At 47.5% G+C, this 20,247-nt stretch overlaps 1 protein-coding gene across 1 annotated transcript in view; it reads left to right on the forward strand.

Annotated features, from left to right (window-relative positions):
• The window catches only part of ALK (ALK receptor tyrosine kinase), a 731,594-nt gene that overhangs the window by 583,826 nt on the left and 127,521 nt on the right, over positions 1-20,247 (forward strand). The window contains exons 6-8 of the mRNA XM_054476638.1: positions 8,352-8,483; positions 15,953-16,084; positions 18,440-18,540. Coding sequence (XP_054332613.1) covers positions 8,352-8,483; positions 15,953-16,084; positions 18,440-18,540 — 365 coding nt within the window. The remainder of the gene's footprint in view (positions 1-8,351; positions 8,484-15,952; positions 16,085-18,439; positions 18,541-20,247) is intronic.

Genomic DNA, 20,247 nt, shown 5'->3' on the forward strand with positions numbered 1-20,247 from the left:
GAAAGCTGATAGAAATGTGCCTTTTTAAAATGACACATAAATCACCCTAATTAAAGATTAAGCGCCCTAAAATTTGACATTCGTTTAAAAAACGAAATTTGAGTTAGGAGAGTTCTGTAGGTTTTGTAGCATCAAATCTCTAAAACACGATTGAAGGAGTGGAGGATGCGTGGGTTTCTGTTTTGAATGCACAATTAGGGAAGAGACATCATTCTCAGTGAGTGAACCCAATAAATCACCTGTGGTGTAGAACAGCAATTCACATAACCTGACCTGGGCCACGTGTGTCTCCAGTGCAAATCTGAACTAATTTCTACTATATCTAGAGAGGAGATAAATGGACAAACAAATGTGGCATGCTGCTTCAGGAGAGATGTTCCAGGATGCAAGTGACAGATGACTGAGACAGGAAATCCCACTGAGAGGCAAGTTTGCTGGGTGTGTGGCTTTGGAAAGATGCCCCGGAGGGGAGAAGTCTTCATGGGAGAGTCATTAACAACAGCCAGCATTAATAAAGTCGACACTAACTCTATCCAATCAACCTCATAAACATGTAGCCACCAACAGCTACTGCCCAGAACAGGATATCAGAGATGGAAGGGGCCTTGGAGACAGGATTTGAGATCAACACTGAAGATAGTAAAGGTGAAGAACCCATCCCTGATACACAGGCATCTCAGCCCAAGATCTCCAGGCCTCCAAGGAAATGATAACCATATGCCCCTGAGAATTGCCCAAGGAACAGTTTGTTGTTGTTGTTGTTGTTGTTTGTTTGTTTGTTTGTTTGTTTTTTGAGACAGTCTCACTTTGTCACCAGGCTGGAGTGCAGTGGCATGATCTTGGCTCACTGCAACCTCTGCCTCCCAGGTTCAAGGGATCTCCTGCCTCAGCCTCCCAAGTAGCTGTGATTACAGGTGCCCACCACCACGCCTGGCTAATTTTTGTATTTTAGTAGACATGGGGTTTCACTATGTTGGTAAGGCTGGTCTTGAACGTCTTAAACTCCTGACCACAAGCAATCCACCTACCTCAGCCCACCAAAGTGCTGGGATTACAGGTGTAAGCCACAGCACCCAGAACTTTTAAAACCACCTGTGCCAAGAGTCTGTCCTCCAGAGATACTGATTTCATTGGCCTGAACTTCAAAAATATTCCTTACTTCCCAAGTGACTCCCATGGGCAGTCAGGGAGCTTCTCCTAGAAGACAATTTAATCTGAGTCATGCGAGAGGAACTCGAGCTGGGATCATCTGACCAGGTCTTGGGCCCCTATCTGTGGTTTACTAGCTGTGAGACCACTCGCAAAGTACCCAGTAAGTCACTGGTTACCTTTTGTAGTGCTTTATTGTCTAAAAATCATTTCTCTGTGTATTGTGTAGGCTCTTACATCCTCAGTCTTCTGATTAATCAAATGAGCATATTACCAACGGTCCTTCCAGTTTTTTATGAGATTCAAACGAAGGGTAAAGAAAATACATTGTAAGCTATTAAAATGCTATAAAAAGGTAACCCCCTGTGATTTACATTGTTAGTCTGGGGGAAGTGCCGTTTCAAAGGCTAATATGTAAATTCCTGTAGAAAGGACCCTTACTAATAAAAGATCGCCAAGCAGCGACTCTTCGCAGAGTGGCTTGATCTCAGATCTCCCTTACTTTTGCCTATTAGGGCATTTAGGTGTTTCAGTGGTTACCAGGAACCACATGAGCAGAAGGCATCAGAAGTGTCGACGGGAAAGAGGAGCTGGCTCTTCACTTCCAAGCCACTGCCCTTCCTCGCTGCTCTGCAGGCTGTGGCCAGCCGGGGCCTCAGGGTACTCTACACCGCAGGCCAGAACAACCATTTTATAACCACACAGAAGATGCTGTTTGGGAACTCAGGCCCTTGATTAGAATCATTCACCAAGGATACATTCCTTCTTGGAATTTATGGGCCCCATAAAAAACTTGAGAAGAACTTGAGAAGACAGAGCGTTGTTTTTTGTTGTGCCTCATTAGTTTGGGGTTTGGGCTGGCAGTAGAGATCACAGTACCAGGCGTCCATCTAATTGACTCTTCTGCAAGCATAAAGCTCCCTGTGGGACGGAGGAGGCTGTGCCAGGGAGCCTGGAAATCTCCATTCGGGGAGGGAGACTGGGCGGAGTTGGTAGCAGTGCTGAAAACGTAGGCACCTCTGGGCTGCTGCTGTGCTTCCACCCAGGAAGACAGGTCCAGGGGACAAAATCCAGGGCATCAGAGAGTGGAAGCCACACTGGCTCCTGCTCCTGGACCTCCTCCCTTGTCGAGGTGTGTGGGTGAAAGGCAGGGATGCTGACAGCCTGACGTTCCACGCCCACCATCACCACTCCTTGGAGACCGCATAAAGAATAGAGAACAAGGGATCCAAATCCGTGAGTTTCCACCAATCCCTCAGCCAGCCAGTAACCACTCGGAGCTTTGGTATTCTCAACTATCAAATGGGCATAATGAGACCTTCCCCAGCTAATACACAGGATCAGTTCAATTCCCAAATAGGGAGAATTTAGATCTTTATACCAGACACTGTCTGAGGCTCTTGAAGGTGAGACTTGACACCTCCCTTCAAGTCACTTGCAGCTGGATGAGGAAGTCAGGCATACAAGCTATAGTAATGATATGCAGCGGAGTGTCTACCACATTAATTGTAAGAAGAGGTAATGTACCCAAGGGAAAGGGCCATTCATGGAGAGGAGAATCCATGAAAATGGCACAGATGAGGTGGTGAGATCTAGATCCCCAGTGCCAAAAGAGGAAGAGTTGGGGGAAGGTGTCCCCAGAGGAGAGGGGAAGCCAAAGATTCCAAAGGGTAACCCACATGTGACCTACTGATCCCACATGGAATAAACTCTGTAAGCATCCATACAGAAGAGGAAGTCACCAAGGAAAATATGAATAGGGTGGCATCATATGAAAATTTCAGGCTGGGTGCAGTGGCTCACACCTGTAATCCCAGACTTCAGGAGGCTGAGGCAGGAGGATCGCTTGAGATCAGGAATTCGAGACCGGCCTGAGCAACATGGTGAAACCCCATCTCTACAAAAAAAAAGTAGCCAGGCATGGTGCTGCACACCTCTATTCCCAGCTATTTAGAAGGCTGAGGTGGAAGAATCACCCGAGGTCGGGAAGGTCAAGGCTAGGATGAGCCAAGGTTGCGCCACGACACTCCAACCTAGGTGACAGAGACCCTGTCTCAGAAAATTTAAAATGCCTCTTTATCAAAATACATTATAAACAGAATGAAAATATACATAAAATACTGGGAAAAATTGTCACGCATATAATAAATAGTTTCACATCCTTATTAATGACCTCATACAACTCAGTATGAAAACAGGAAGAACCTAATCGATACATTGGCAATTCCCTAAAAAATAAATTTGGAAAGAAAAAAAAGCTAGTAATGTGAGAAAAAATTCAACCTCGAGGCTGGGCATGATGGCTCATGCCTGTAATCCCAGCACTTTGGGGGGCCAAGGTGGGCAGATCACTTGAGGCCAGGAGTTCAAGACCAGCCTGGCCAACATGGCGAAACCCTGTCTCTACTAAAAATACAAAAATTAGCTAGGCATGGTGGTGGGCATCTGTAATCCCAGCTGCTTGGGAGGCTGAGGCAGGAGAATCACTTCAACCCAGGAGGCGGAGGTTGCAGTGAGCTGAGATTGCGCCACGGCACTCCAGCCTAAGCCACAGAGTGAGACTCTGCCTCAAAACAAAACAAAACAAAACAAAACAAAAATCCAACTTCACTGGCTATCAAAGAAATCCAAAATAAAACAGCAGAGGGATACCTTTAGTTAAAAATAAAAATTCTGGTAAAACTCAGGGTTGGCCAGGATGTAGTATGAGGGATGTGCATGTATGAACACAGCTGGTGAAGAGTGTAAATTGGATTAACTTCTAGAAAGCAATTTGGCAATCTGTATTAAGAGCCTTTAAAATGTTTATACCTTTTGATTCAGTAATTCCACTTCTGGGAATCTATCCTGTGAAAAATAATCTGCAGTGCAGGCAAAGGTTTACGCTCAAAGATATTCTTCAAGGCGTTATCATAAACAGACTAGCAGCCCAATCATTGAATAATGTTTAAATAAATGATGGGACATATTGCACAATATTGTAGCCATTAAAAAGGATTTTTATGGGAAAATTTTAAAACCTTTGGAAAAGCTTGTGATACAACCTAAATTATTTTAAGGCCCATATGTATGACACAACTATACATACTTATAAAGCATGGGCAGAAGAAACTAAACCAAAGAGAAATCTACCAAGATGTTAAAAATGGTGGCCTCTGGGTGGTGGGATTCTGGGCATTTTCTTTGTTTCTTTCGACCCTGCTTTTGAACTTCAGACAATTGGATTCTGTTTTTAGAACGAAGGAAAGTAAAAGAAGCTGTAAGACCTCTTTGAGGAATGACAGGTGATTGGTGTGTGAAACACTCATGCACATTGGGACATAAGGTGTGGATGAAACAGACACAGCCTAGATTTGTCCAGGAAGTTGAGGGAGACCTCATAGATTTTTTTTTTTTTTTCCTGAGGTGGAGTCTCGCTCTGTCTGCTAGGCTGGGGTACAATGGCATGGTCTTGGCTCACTGCAACGTCCGCCTCCCTGGTTCAAGCGGCTCTCCTGCCTCAGCCTCCCAAGTAGCTGGGACTACAGGCACGTGCCACCACACCCGGATAATTTTTTGTATTTTTAGTAGAGACGGGGTTTCACCATGTTAGCCCGGATGGTCCTGATCTCCTGATCTCGTGATCTGCCCACATTGGCCTCCCAAAGTACTGGGATTACAGGTGTGAGCTACCGTGCCTGGCTGATTTTTAAGTTCACTTATGTTTTCTGCAGCAGGGCTGGGAGTGAGGGTAATAAGGTCTTAACTATATTTAATGGTCTTCTGTGGTAAGGCATAAGAAAAAGTGACTTGGAAACAAAATCACCAAGCAAATGTGAGAACTTTTCTTGTTATCCTAAATACCTGTGCCTTGAAAGAGGGGCAGAGAGGACACTGGCCTTCCCCATTTTCTCCTACTAAGTAGAAAGAATAGAACTGCCCTGTCCTGGTTGTTACAAGTTTAGTGAGCAAGCAGGTGCTGCTTCTGGGGTGCTCTCAACTCCTGGGACACAGCCCCGTCAGCTCCCCAGGCAAGCGGGCATCTGCTCCCACTGTTTTAGGGAGACCACACCTTCCGTGGGACCAGCACCAATGTGTGCAGAAAGCATTTTACCTTCCAGCTTCCAAGAGGACACGAATGACAGGTGAAGAATTGATGCCCAAAATTAAAGCTGCAAAATGAATTTGACATTTTACATCCTAAAATGAGCATTGTGTCTCGTTCTGCTGTTCCCTCTGTACTTTGATCCTGTGTGTTTGTCTGAGAATATGGCCTCCATACAATGGGAGATTGGTTCCGGGACCCCCAAATCTGCACAGGTTCAGTCAGCCCTGCCAAACCCAAAAATATTGTATTTTCCATCCGCGTTGGGTGAGATCCATGTATAAGTGGGTCCAAACCTGTATTGTTCAAGGTTAATTTTTTGTTGTGCATTTTCCTGCACTTAGAATCTATAAGTTATTTGGGGAAACCTTGCTTAGGCTATCTTGAGGCCCAGGGAGGAATGGGGTGGTGTTTTTCCTTCTGTGTGAGTAAGAAAAAGGTAGAGGTGAATAGTCCAGGGGACCGCAAAGATCTAGTCACAAAAACAAGTTAGAGCACTGAGAAGTGGATCTAAATCTACTCTGGGCTCCCGATGATGGGAGCCTCGGCTGTCTGGGATTTCAGCGGGAGTCAGGTTTCAATGGAGTGTTCATTCTCTATTGCTGCTGTAAAAACTACCACGAACGTAATAAAGCAACATGAATTTGTTTTTTTACAGTTCTGGAGGGCAGAAGTATGAAATTAGTTTCACTGGACTAAAGTCATGTCAGGCAGTCCGGGTTCCTCCTGGAGGCTTTAAAAGAATCGTTTCCTTGACTTTTCCAGCTTTCAGAGGCTGCCAGCACCCTTTGGCTTGTGACCTCTTCCTCCCACTACTCCAAATGCTTGCTTCCACCCTCACAGTCCCTACTTCTTACTTTGACTCTCTTGTCTGGTGATCACATTGCCCATACCCCCCAACCCTAGATATTCCAAGTTAATATCTCCAGCTAAAGATTCTTAATCACACCAGCAAAGCTTCTTTTACCACATTTTCACAGGTAACATTTTCACAGGCCCTGGGGATTCAGATGTGTCTATTTGAAGGTCTGCTATTCAGCCTACTTAAGATAGGTAACCTTACACACAGGCTATTCATGAACCCTCCTAGGGGCCAGGCACTTGCTAAGGCTGGGGGAATGCCAAGCTCAAACAACTTGATGGAGATGATGGGATCATGCACAAGCGTTCTGGAGGCAGGTTGCATGGAACCAGCAGCTCCCAAACAGAGATGGGGAGGAAGATGTGAGGATTGTTGCAGGCGGTGTCTGTGAGCTGGACCTGGACGGACAGCAGGATTTCAATCAGCAGAGTATGGAGTGCATCATCACACAACCATCACATGACCACGTTCATCACCCTCTGGGAGCCTGCAGCACAGAGTCCATGAGGAGAGGCAGAGGGAGAGGCAAAGGCAATTTAGGCCCAGATCACAGGGACCCTGAAGAGCAGGTGAAAGGGCTCAGATATGATTCACTGGAAGGAGGTGGGATCTGTTTTCCCATGACTAGTATTTGCAGAGAATGCCCTGCAGGAGGCAGGGTGGACAATGCTGGGTGGCCATCTGCTGTCATTTGACAAACTTTGCCTTATCTGGACTACCCTAGAAAAGAGGGCACAAGCATCTCCTTCTGTGAGATGGAGAGGGCACCTTTACAGTCAGAGAGGCTGGGTGTGAATCCCACATACCAGCTGTGTGACCTGAGATAAGTCACTGAACCTCTCTGACCTCAGTTTTCCCACTTAGGAAATGGACATCATTAAGACCTGTCTAGTTTCCTCACAGGGCTGGATGTGCTAAAGTAGATGGAGGAATTCCAGAAGTAAACAAGCTGGGCTTCATGTTAGTTTCAGTGCTATTGGGAAGAGTCCTTTGAACCAGGAAGTCATGGAATTTTAGATATTAAAGATCACCTAACCTGGAGAGTACTGCATCAGAATCAGTTGAGTTTGATTTGCAGCCAGAGTTGGAAACGCCCCACCCCCATATGAGGCTCAGAGAGGCTGGGGGACTTAGCCAAGTGGGGTCCTAGTTCATCTTCCCCCACTGCCCTGAGCACTGAGATGGGTTTAGCACCAGCTATGACCAGGATAGAGCTAGAAAACAAGGCAGAGGGTAAGGCAGGCTCACTCGGGGTGTTGACCCAGGTGAGCCCTACCTGCTCATCTCCACAGGGGCCAGAGGCTCCCCATCTGACACCAGCCAAGAGCTGAGTAGCAGGAGGCACCAGCCAGGCCTTGTGAGGTGGTCCCCAGGCAAAGCCCTCCATTTGGTCAGGGAGGCTAAGACAGACCAGCCTTCTCCTTCCTGTTGTCTGAATCTCTGGGGCCTGCAAAGATGTGAGTGGTCACACGTTAATTCATTATCAAAATGCATTGTTCTTAATCCAGAAACCGATAACTGTGTATCTTCATTATAAACTGCCCCCATCCCTTCCCCCTCTGGATAAAATTAATTATCTAAGAATTTCAGACTAGAGCAAACCTTAGCAATCTAACAGAAATCTCTCCTTTGATAGAGGAGAGGACAGGGGCCACACAGAGAAGGGACATGGTCAGCCTCATACAGCCAGGCAGGAGGATCCAAGTCCAGATCTGAGGCCCAGGCTTGCGTGATGGTGTTCTTTGCATTCCAGAACAGGAAGTGCTGCATCTTTCTAATATCTTCTCAATAAGTCACTCCAGTGGTAGAACCTGGGGTCAAGAACATGGGGGACATGCACTAGACCAGATCCACCTCTTGGCACCCCAAATTTGACCTTGAGGGTGGAGCTGTCTGTGCAGGTGAGACTCCACCTGGAGGCCATCCACTTGGCACACTAAAGTCATGGGTTTGAGGACCCCCAAGGAGGAATGTCGTGGAGGGAACATGGACCACTCTGCTGCTCACCTTCCTAGAAAGTGAGATACCCCAGCAGGCCATGGATGAGCGTGAGGGGTTTTGACCCCTCTTACCTGCTGGTGTTGGCCCTGGATGTGGCCAGATGGAGATGCAGATGTCTCAGTCAGGCCTTGGGATGTGAAAGGCAGAGCGGGATAATGCTGTCCCTGCAGCCTGCCCATGGGACCAACCCATCAGGCCAGCTGGTGCCTGGGGCCATGCAAACTCACCATGGTTGTATGTCTGTGTGCTCTCCAGGAACATCCCCAGGCTCCAAGATGGCCCTGCAGAGCTCCTTCACTTGTTGGAATGGGACAGTCCTCCAGCTTGGGCAGGCCTGTGACTTCCACCAGGACTGCGCCCAGGGAGAAGATGAGAGCCAGATGTGCCGTGAGTAGATGGGGCTACCCCACCCTGCCTGAGCCCAGCCCATGCTCATAACCCCCTGTTGTCCCCATTATCCCAGGCATGAGAGTATGGACAGCCTTCCCAATATCCAATGACACTTGTGACTCCTCTCATGGCAAAGCCACTCAGTCTTCAAGAGGCAGAGCTAAGATTTGTAGTCTAGAAATAGCCTGGTCCGTAGTCATATAAGTCAAGAACCAAACAAGATCTTATAAGTTATGCTGTCAGCATCCTCAAGGCACAGAGAAAACGTGCAGGACAAAGCCCAGCTCTAATGTGACATTGGAAGTCCTCCATGCCCAGACTTCCCTCGCCTTCCAAGTCTCATTCTCCACCTGCCCCTCATCGTCTCCCTCCTCCATGCACCCCAGCTCCGGCCGTATGGAACCAGCTTACAGATCCTTCATGCCTCCGTGGCTTTGCTCACATGGTCTCCCCTTTCCTTTCTCGAGTCACATCTACTTCAAGATTCGCCCTGAGTCGATTCTTTCAGAAAGCCTCCCTGACCGTCCCCCACAAGTACCACTGGTTCTTCTCCCTCTGGATCCTTCCCCCACAATCCAGTGGATCCATCCAAATATCATCGTTGCCATTACTTTTTATGAATAGCTTTGAGATACAATTCCTATACAATTCACCCACTTCAAGTGTACAATTCCCTGTTTTCCATATAGTCACAGGGTTGTTCAACCATCATCACAATTTTATTTTAGAACATTTTTATCACCCCAAAAAGGAACCTGTAGTATCTCTCCCCATTTTGCTCCAAACCCCCTGCCATTAGCCTGAACCAACCACTAATCTTTGTTTCTTTAGATTTGCCTATTCTGGGCATTTAGCATCCTACGAGGGGCCCACTTTCTCCATATCTTTGCCAACACGTCATATTATCTGTCCTTTTAATTTTAGCCATCCTAGTGGGCATGCATCCATTATGTTTTATGGAGGTGATTTCCATGTCTCTCTTCCTCTCTGTGGGTGGTTTGAGTCTGGTCCTCTTTCCCGTAGCAATACCTCTCATGATTCCTGGCACAGCGTCTGTGCTCACTGACTCTTCGTTGATGAGAGGAAAGAATGAGTTGGGAAACTTGGACTCCATAGGGGAAAACAAATTGCCGAGGCCCCACTAGCAGTCGGGGCGGAGTAGACTCCCAGCTGGTGCTCCTGCACTTGAACATGGTGCTCCCCGCAGCTGCCTCTCCAGAAGTAATCACTCCAGAGCCCTTGATGTTTTTGCCACGGAAACCACCAATGCTTCGAGAATGCCTACAGGCAGCTGGAAAACGTGCCAGATCCTGGAGCAGAGATGAATTACTCGGCATCTTCCCTCAAAGCACTGAAAGCTCCACACAGGGGCAGGAGTGAAATGGAGCCTGGACTAGGGAAGGAAGAGGCAGAATGGTGCCTGGGGTGGGGCCCAGACCCGGAGTAAATGCCTCACCTCCCAGATATGCAGACCCCACTGGCCTGCAAGAAAGTTTCCAAAATATGTTTTAAAACAGGGCCCTCTGCCCCCAGTCATCTGGACCCTTTATGGGGGGTGGAGAAGGTTTCATTTATTCTCATTTAAATTAAGCAATAAAGACATCCATTTTCCCATTTTTAAAACTTCATTTCTATACAAAACTTTCAAGTGAAGTTTCCCAATGATAATGGAATAGTTGTATGTTTTTAGGTAAAACTCAGCAAAGAGTTACAGGGAAGGGCTTTGCTTGCCCTGTTCTGTTCCGCTCCTGGCCTTTCTCGTACAGTTCTCACTACACACATGGCCCAAAGTGAAGCCAGTCCTGCCCACAGTGCCCTGTTCAGGGGCCTGTATGTGTGTCTCTATTTATTTGTGTCTGCAGTGTTTCCAGCAGTGCCTCTGAACTGTGTGATTTCGCGATTGCCTTTTTCAAGTTTTTTGATACCCACTTCCCAGTTGGGACACAGGTCGGACAGGCCATGCCCTGATTGACAATTGGGAAAATGAAGGCACAGATAAGGCAGTTGACTTGTTCAGGGTCACGCAGCATGTCAGGGACAGATTAGAGCCCTGAGCCTTCAGGATCCAGTCCATTACTATGGGCTCAGGGCATTTCCCACCACTCCAAAGCTTACCACTATTGGTTTCCTGGCCAGCTCCAAGCTTCAGGGCAGTCTACTTCAGGCACCGAGGGCAAGAACCTGGGGCCCAGAGGCTTTTTCAGCCACATTTGAAAAGCAGCTCTGACAAGCTGTCAGAGCAACCCCTCTGGAGAACACCCCCACTGTGTTCTTGGCTACAGAAAGCAGTTGCTGGGAGGGAAGTTCAATTCAGGAGAGTTATTCCCACTCAGATCTTGGCAAAACTCTTAGAAAATATCCTTTTTCTTATTTGTGTGCCTTATCCTTTCCGGCATTTTTGCTGTGTTCCCCATCACACTAATGTTGACTCTGAAAACCATTCCCATGAAGATAACAGCAGCAACAACACCAGCTTACCTGTTGAGCCTTTACTCTATGAGTCAGGAGCTGTTCTCAACACTTTTCATGTATGAACTTGCTTCATCCTCACAACATCCTGTGTGATGCTATTGTAGGGCCCATCTTTGTTATAGACAAGGAAGCTGAAGCTCACGGAGTTTAAGTGGTTGTCCACGATCAAACTGATAGCCAGAAGCTGAGCAGTGATTCAGGCTCAGTCTGACCTCAGAGCCACACTCGAACCACTGCAGGGTAAACTCTGTTTCACGAGCTTCCAGCACTTAGCTATGCTAAGCACTGAACCTAGCCACAGACACACCCAAGATGAAGGGGCCAGGAAGAGACAGGGAGGTCCAGGGCTCTGCTACCACCTTTCTCTGGGGGTAGGAGGGTTCAGATCATGGGCCTCCCCCTCTGGGTCTCGGGTTCCTCATCTGTAAAGTGATGCCTACTGACACTCTGATGTCTGAGAAACAAGCAGGAAGTGTTTGGAGCAGCTCCTGGCACAAAGTAAGTGCTCAGTAAATGTTAGCCAGTATTATTCATGTTATTATTTTCTTCATGGGGATGGTTTCCAGAATCAACACCAACATCCTAGGAAAATACGCTTGACTACACCAGCTCTTTCCAGGTGGTCTGGAACCTGTTAAAATGTTTCCTCTGAGCAGGTGTTCACACTGCAGCTCTGTTAGGAATGGCCAGGTCCTCTGAAGAACCTTCCTGAGGGTCTTTCATCTTAGGCCAGGGTAGTTGACAAAACCCTGCTATGGTTGGAATTTGGAAGGGGAAAGTAGGTTGCATTTAATCAACTCCCCCTACCAAAAGCCAGCCTCAACTCCCCACACCTTCCCAGAGGGTGTCCTCTGCACATGCTGGGGCTGCAAACAGATTATCAGACTCACTCTGGGCAACGTATCTGGATCTCTTTGGAGCCCTTAAAAATTCTAAGAGTTGTCCAGGATGAGTGGAGGGCCTGAGATGGAGGTGACATTCCCTTGCCCTTTTCTAGCCAATCATGATACTCATCTGTCCATCATACTCTCTCCTCCAAACCCACACTCCAACACAGTACTCTCGGTCCCCTCTCCAATACAGCCACTCCTGTATTTCTAATTAAACATCGCCAAATCCAAGTGAGACATCCCAGATGCTATAATGCACTGAAGGAGGTCTTCGTGACTCTCTCTGTGTTCTGACCAATGGCCTCGATGGCATGTGGCTCCCTAGAAAGGGGCCAGATGTTCCCACTTCATCCCCTGGATAGGTCAGTGATTCACTGCATATTGCAGACAGATCACTTTTCCCCCATGGACTCGATAATCTCATCTGTGTGCTGGGGATACTCTTCCTGCCAGGCAAAAACAGTGTTTTAAAAGTGTATTTCTTTATTATAAGATAAAACATACTGGTTGTAAAATACAGAAAATCTAGAAATGTACACAAGAGAAAATAACTATCGCCCATAATCCTCCCTCTCAAACATTCAGAGATAACTGTAATATTTTGATGTATTTCTTCTAGCATTTTTTCCCATGACTCTATATTTTCAAGAAAATGTATAGCACATATTTATCAAAAATGTTAACAGAGTTGTCACGCAGGAAGGAAAAGAAGTAGTGTCATTTGGCCTGGAGTTTCTACTTGGCAGCTCCCACAGCTGCTGCTGAGGTCACAGCTCCATGACTCTACCAATTTGTCTCTCTTAGAGTGGAATCAGGTGTCATAATTGCCAAATGTTGCAGGATTGATTGACCTACCCACAGCGCGATTTGGCCATCCAGCCAATGAAATAACTGGCTACAGCCCAAGAAGGCGGTTGGTTAGAACAGTGCTTCTCCAGATTTAAGGTGCGCAGGAGTCACTAGGGGAGCCTCTTAAAAATGCAGATTCTGATTCAGTGGGTTGGGGCAAGGCCTGAGATTCCACACATTTTACAGATTCATAGGTGATGAGACTGCAGCTGGTCCCTGGACCACATTTTGAGTGATAAAGAGTTAGAGGATTGAGCCCACTCCCATTTTGTTCAGCAAATAAGTTTTGAAGTCCTCCAGTGTGCTGACTTGAGTAGGAGCTTGGGGCGAATGAGAAGAGAAAAGGATGATCAGAGGATGAGTTGATACCATTAGACCCAATCCCGCAGGCCAACCTTTTGCTCAGCAATTGGCCGTGGTGATTTCCCAGTTGCAGCCTAATCCACAGGGGTCTTTGTTCTGACTCTTAACCTTAACCCCACCAGCTTCCGCAGGAGTGGCTTCTGACTGAGCACGCTGCCCTGATGAGTTTACAATCATGGAAATCCTCAGCTCTCCTTCCTTAGGGGTTTTAATTGCCACATCAATTGTCCACTGGCCTGTCTTGCTCTTTTGTCTGCCTCCTCTCCCGTTATTGAATCAGCCAGAAAGAAAGGGGTTTCCACTCCCAGCTCACCCTGGATTCTATGCCAAGCTGAAACAAGAATGGGATTCCAGAGACAGAGAATGCTGATGGCTTTCTTCAATCCTGTCTGGCCGAAAGGCATAGGCAGAGCTATCACATATGCAGCCTCCAACAGGCATTTCCAGAGAGCCAGGCAGGCACTTGCTGTCAGTTTCAGCCATACTCTGATGAACTAGCTCCAAGTTAGGTGTGAATGGCAATTAATAACACTACCACCACTTTACATTTGCACCTCTCTGGCTGTTTACAAAGTGTTTCCACAATGTCTCCCCTGCTTTATCCTCAAACCAGCACAGTAAAATAGACACTAATATTGCCCCATTTTACAGATAAGGAACCTGAGGTTCTAAGGAAGAAGTGGCTTATGTAAGGTCACAAAGCAGGAAGTGATGAGGCTAGAACTAGAGCCCATATGTCTGGATTCCAGTGCTGTTGTGCTACCAATACCCATGATCCAGGCTCAGTTCTCTCCCTCTGCCTCCTAAAAGGGTAAGGAGGGAGTGACATACTGTGCGTCTCCCACCTCAGGCCGGCCTCCTCCTTCCTCCAGGAATCCATTGCCCACTGGAATCTTCTATCATGGGCCTTGGGGTATTTTGTTTATTTTTGCTTGTTTGTTTGTTTGTTTGAGACGGAGTTTTTCTCTTGTTGCCCAGGCTAGAGTGCAGTGGCACAATCTTGGCTCACTGCAACATCCACCTCCTGGGTTCAAGTGATTCTCCTGCCTCAGCCTCTCGAATAGCTGGGATTACAGGCGCCCACCACCAGGCGCAGCTAATTTCTGTATTTTTAGTCAAGATGGGATTTCTCCATGTTGGCCAGGCTGTTCTCAAACTCCTGACCTCAGTTGATCCGCCTGCCTCAGCCTCCCAAAGTGCTGGGATTACAGGCGTGAGCCACCGCGCCCTGTCGGGCCTTGGTTTTTAAAACTCACTTGTGAAGGACACTCCATGAGAAGGTCACTTCCACCAGTTGGTTTCTGCAAAAGAAGTAGATGCGGGATCCCTTGAGGGGGAAATAAAAAATAAAACAGAAAGTTCTTCTTAGCTTTGGGATTTTTAATCACAGAAACATGTGGGGCTTAGGGGGAAATGATTTCTTCAGGGGGGTATAAATGGGAAGAGATGTTCAAAGTCAGTGACAGCCTGTTTTAATTTATAATTCTGCCTCTGTGTGAAATGCACAGAGAATCTGGGGGAAATGAGTAATAATTCACTAAGGTGCTGTCACAGCCAGGAAGCGTTAGGGCCCTCTTTGTCAGCCTGCTGCTGCCAAGAAGGCTGAGACAGAGGAAGGACATGCAGTGCTGTGGGTCTCAGCTAGAGAGTTTCTTTCCTCCCACGTGGAGACACAGGCTTCTCCGCAGCTAGGCTGGGAGGTGTTGGGGGCCATCAGAATCGCCTGGAATAGCCCACTAGCTCCTCAGGGCTGAATGCCCTTCCTGGAGCCCTGCTCAGAGTGAGCTGGAGAAAGTGAGCTCTCTCTCTCGCCCTCTTATCCTTTCCTCTTCCTTCTGTGGGCAGTTGGGAAACATACAGTCTAGAAAGCTCACTGTCACCTCTTCAGTGGGGCCTGAGATCAGTCTGATGTAGAGAAAAAGATGACGTGCCCTTTGTGCTGAGCCCACTGATGATATAAAGAGGCCCCAATGACTGGGATTGTTTGATCAGGACTATGCGGCACTAATAAACCCCATATGTCAGTGGCTTGGAATAACATTTACAGTACCCGTCCAATGAGGATGTGGGTGGGAGTGGCCTCTGCTCCACAGGCTCACTCAGCGACCCAGGCTGGCAGAGGCTCCTCCATCAATATAGTGTCACCCTTAGGAATAAGAACTCTCATTAGTTGTTTCAGCAAGGGAACAGAGAGACCAAAGATTTACACAAGGGCTTTTTGCAGCCTTAATTCAGAGAAGACACATCACTTCCACTCACGTTTCATTGGCCAGAGCACATCATATGTCTTCACTTAACTGCAAGGGGGTTGGGAGATAAAGGAAAGCAAATGGAAAGTTTTGAGCAATATGTGTCTCTGCAGACAGGTAATTTGATGGACCCAGACAAACCCCCAGCCAACACTACCACAACCACCACCACAGTCTGGACACTGTGTCAACCACTAGAAATGTAGTGAGCTATACAGTGGCTTCTCCTGGGGTCACATTCATGGTGGATCAGTATAAAGAGCGCAGAATTTAGAAGCAGAAGACCTGGGTTCGAGTCCTAACTGGGTTACCTGCTAGCTGTGTGACCTTGGTCAGGTTGCTTCACATTTCTGAGCCTCTACTTTGTCAGATATACAACTGGACTAACAACACCCATGCTGAGGAGTTATTTTCCTATTTTGTCTTCTGAAGATAAGAAAACTGTAAACCAGCACGGGCATCAGTTAGGGCTTGGGGGCTTCTCTTCATTGTAATCGGTGTCATTAGTCATCCAGCATTCTGGCTGGGGAGCTATATTACTAGTGAAGATAATTTGGTCATGCCTGGCTAATTCGACTTGGCGTTGGCATATTTTGCCTTTAGTGGCCCTGGAAATGACTGTGTCTCTCTGCTCTTTCCATAGGGAAACTGCCTGTGGGTTTTTACTGCAACTTTGAAGATGGCTTCTGTGGCTGGACCCAAGGTACACTCTCACCCCACACTCCTCAGTGGCAGGTCAGGACCCTAAAGGACGCCCGGTTCCAGGACTACCAAGGTACTACTGCTCTCCTCCCTTCTCCCTGGTGCCCATCTTCATGCCTACATAGACAGATGGGAGACTCAGGGCTGGGCTTCACCCCACCTGCAGGGCAAGCTCGGGTGTCTGACCAAAGCTTGCCTAGAGTGCTCACACACAATCCCCTCTTCACACCTTGGGCTTTCGAGTGATTAAATCTGGTCAAGATAGAGGTCACCTTTGGTTACTTAAAATAAGAACCATGAGGAGGGATTAACAAAAAGATAATAGCAACAACAATAATAATCCTTTCCATCAACAAGTATGTGTTGAGAGCGTCCTATATGTCAGGCACATAATTCATTGAGAGGTAGGGAAAGCCATAGCCCTCTTTATGACTGGGGAGACTGAGGCACAGCAAGGCCTTGTGTCATTTGCCCTGAGGTTGTGCCCAGGGAACCTCACCCTACACCTGGTCCATGGTCCATTCCCTGCAGCACAGCCTCTCCAGCCATCCTCCCACCTCACCCCTGATTTAAGCTAGTAATGCCTGTCCTCCCCTCTCCGGGGCCCATCCTCCCCACAAAACTTGCATGTCTGACAGAGAGCAAAGGGCCTCTACACAGCCAAGAGATAGCCAGCTGCTCCTGGGTAAGCTGACTCCAGACCCAGAGACACCAGGCTGGGCAGGGTGTGGGATCACAGAGGGTCTATAAGGCCAGCACAGCTCCCAACATTAGGCTGCCGAAGAGGCTAGGCTAGCCAGCCTTGGGGGCTGTCCCTAGTGGTGGGGCCCGGGCAGGCCCTGGTGCCCACCTCTCTGCAGCATAGGGCTGATGGGGTGGGAAGGTCTCTCTCCTTCTTCTGTCCTCTTCATTTGCCTTCTTTCTGTGGAAATAGAGATCCTCCAATGCTTATTTGTTGAACAAAGTAAGAGTTGGCTCAGTCCTCACCGTGCAGCGGCATCATTCTTAGTATTCTGTCTGTAAAAGACGCAGAGGAGAGAAATGGAGTTCCAAGCTGGATGTGCCCTTAATGTCTCTGTTCCCAGTTTGATAATTTCCACTACAGCACCCATAGCAAATAAACATCCAGCCCTGCGGAATACCTCCAGTGACAGGGCTCCCACTGCCTCCTAGAGCAGACCATGCTGTTGTTCCCAATCACAGATTAGCTTTCCTTACCTGGAGGCAAGCTCCACCTTTCCATGACTTCTACTCATTTATCATGACTTTTGCCCCCTGGAGCCCCACAGAACTGAACTACCCCCTCTCCCACCAAGGCAGCCCCTCAGAAATCTGAAGGCAACAATTGTGACCCGCCTGCCTGCATGAGGGCTTTTCTGTCCCCAGTCACACAATGCCAGCTCCTTGAATCTCCCTCATGCTTGCTGAGATCTCTTGGTTACTCTGCCCTTGACCCACCTGAATTTGTTACTTAATAACAGCCTTTACTGAGAGAGGAAGAAAGGTAGAAAGGAAAGACTAAAGTATAATGCTTGGGGTTCTGTGGCCCCCTAAAGTGTTGTGAGCTCACAACGTCACTCATACCACAGCACCGACCACCTACAAAATGCTCTGCAGACCCTGGAAGTTTGCAGATGCTTCTTCCCCCCACCACGTGGGGTTGGGAGCCCCTGTTCTCCCAGATTTTCAGGCAGAGCCGTGCTTAGAAAATACAAGAGGTGAGTCTTCATGGGCAGGGGCACAGGATGACCTGGGTTCTGGACAGGAGAGAAGAGAGTGAAGGTCGCAGAAACCACTGGAAGGCCACGCATGACTGAAAATGGGGAGGGTGGAGCTGGGGAGGCCAGTGTGCTTCAGGCTAGTCCTGGGCCGTGGGCTGAAGCTGGTGGGCTGAAGCTTGGAAGATCGGGGATGTGGTAGCCCAGATGATGGTGCTGGGACCTCACAGGCAGTTTAGAATGAAATTGTTGGCCAGGCGCAGTGGCTCATGCCTGTAATCCCAGCACTTTGGGAGGCTGAGACGGGTGGATCACGAGGTCAGGAGATCAAGACTATCCTGGCTAACACGGTGAAACCCCGTCTCTACTAAAAATACAAAAAATTAGCCGGGCGTGGTGGCGGGCACCTGTAGTCTGCTACTTGGGAGGCTGAGGCAGGAGAATGGCATGAACCCGGGAGGTGGAGCTTGCAGTGAGCCGAGATCGCACCACTGCACTCCAGTCTGGGCGACAGAGCGAGACTCTGTCTCAAAAATAAAAAAAAAGAAATTGTTGACAGGTGGGCTTTCTTCTCCATTGTAGGCCAGAAACTTGTTTCCTCAAAGATATCCCTAGGCTAGATAAGAACTGTGCACAGTCCATTAACCCTGCACCCCTTGTCCCCCAGTTCTTGATAATGGTGTGCTTGTGATTCTTTTCCTCTCTCCTAGACCGTGCTCTATTGCTCAGTACCACTGATGTCCCCACTTCTGAAAGTGCTACAGTGACCAGTGCTACGTTTCCTGCACCGATCAAGAGCTCTCCATGTGAGGCAAGTCTCAATGTTTCTCTAGTTCTCTAATTTCTCCTCCCACCTCTTGTCACTTCCGGAACCCAGATTAAGAAAGTAGCCTAGCTGGCTGGGCTGGTCGTTCTCCTGGGGAGAGAACAAGAGGGCCACCTCTGCCATCTTCAAGGCAGAGCATGTCCATCAACATGGTAAAGCCCTACTACAGAGAATCATACCTTAAACAGCCATACCCAGCTGCGCTGAACTATTTGCAGTAGAACCATGATTTAATCAAACCCAGAAGAGATTTTCCGTGGCATAACAAAGGAGAGTGACAAGGATTACAAAAGACTTTCTACAGAATCCTTTTTAAAAATATTGAGCTCTTGTAATACATTGTAAATATTATACATACTCAAAAATTTGATTTACATAAATTTCACTAAGACATCAATGGCATTCAGTGAGGTACCTCAAAAGCCACTCTCTCAAATGGTTCCTGACGCTGTTATCTCATTGGTGTGTGGGTGGAGGGACAGGCACCCTGTTCCTTAGCATACAGTCATATTCTTTAGGGACCAAGAGATGTACTTAAGACCCCAACATGGTACAGTGATTAACCTCATGGACTCCAGAATCAACTTTCTGAGTCCAAGTCGGGTTCCACCACGGATTAATTGTATAGTTTGTTTGGGCAGTTAATTAACCTCTTGGGGCTTCAGTTTCCTCACTGGGAAAGTGAACACACTTATAGTGCCTACTCCAAAGAGTGAAGATTAAATAGATAATGTCCAAAGGGCTTGGAAGAGCACTGGGCACAAAGTAAGCACTGCAGTATTTAGCCCACAGGGTGCCTGGCACACTGTATCAACATTCAGAAGGATGCTGGGGGAAAAGGAAGAGAACTTGAGCCAGAAATCAGACTGTAAGCTCCAAGAGAGCAGGCCATGTCTTGTGCTTCTTTGTACTCCCTCACTGTACCTGCATCAACATGTTGCATGTAGTAGAAAACCTACATGTAGTTTAGGTTTGGCCAGTCATCTCGTTCTGGACACTCACAGGAGAAATTCCTGTCTGGCTCAGTTTCAGGAATAGCTATGCACCCTCTGAGCAATTTGTTTCCTGTCAAGTTGTGGACATTGTGAAAGTGACCAGATTCACTTCTCCTTCTGTGTCTAACAGAAATCCCAGGGAGGTTGTTCTGTGGCCAGCAGAGGGACAGACAACAGGATTGCCCCTGCTAAGGGATGCAGGCAGATTCAAGCCCCTTAAGTTTCTCATAAAATAAAAACTCACAGACAGAAAACAAATAAGAGTGGAAAAGATGTAGAAATGATTTTTTAATCCGAGGAGTGGTTAAATTAAAACCAAGGCTCCACTTGGCAAGCAAATGGGACTTTGTGATATGCGATTTGTAGCAGCTTACTCCTGGTTTGATTTTATAACTCGACGTTCGCCACTTCCTTCTCACCCTCTTCTAGGCTATGCTATCTTACTAGATTTTATGTATCTCTGTGAACCACCTTAAATCCTTTTTGGACGAATTCGAGCCCAAATAAATAGATTCATTAAATTAAATTGTATTTGAGAAACCATGCTATCTCATGCAGATGGTGGAATTACACAGTCATTGCTGATATTTCTCAGGTGTCTGAGAGCAGGTACCTAGAAAGGAAGGCTTTTTGAGAGAACATATAAATGAAGACAGATGGTTGGCCCACTGGAGGGGACAGGAGGATCCTTAAGAGC

This window comes from Pongo pygmaeus, chromosome 12, assembly GCF_028885625.2.
Source record: "Pongo pygmaeus isolate AG05252 chromosome 12, NHGRI_mPonPyg2-v2.0_pri, whole genome shotgun sequence".
NCBI classification, from domain to species: domain Eukaryota; kingdom Metazoa; phylum Chordata; class Mammalia; order Primates; family Hominidae; genus Pongo; species Pongo pygmaeus.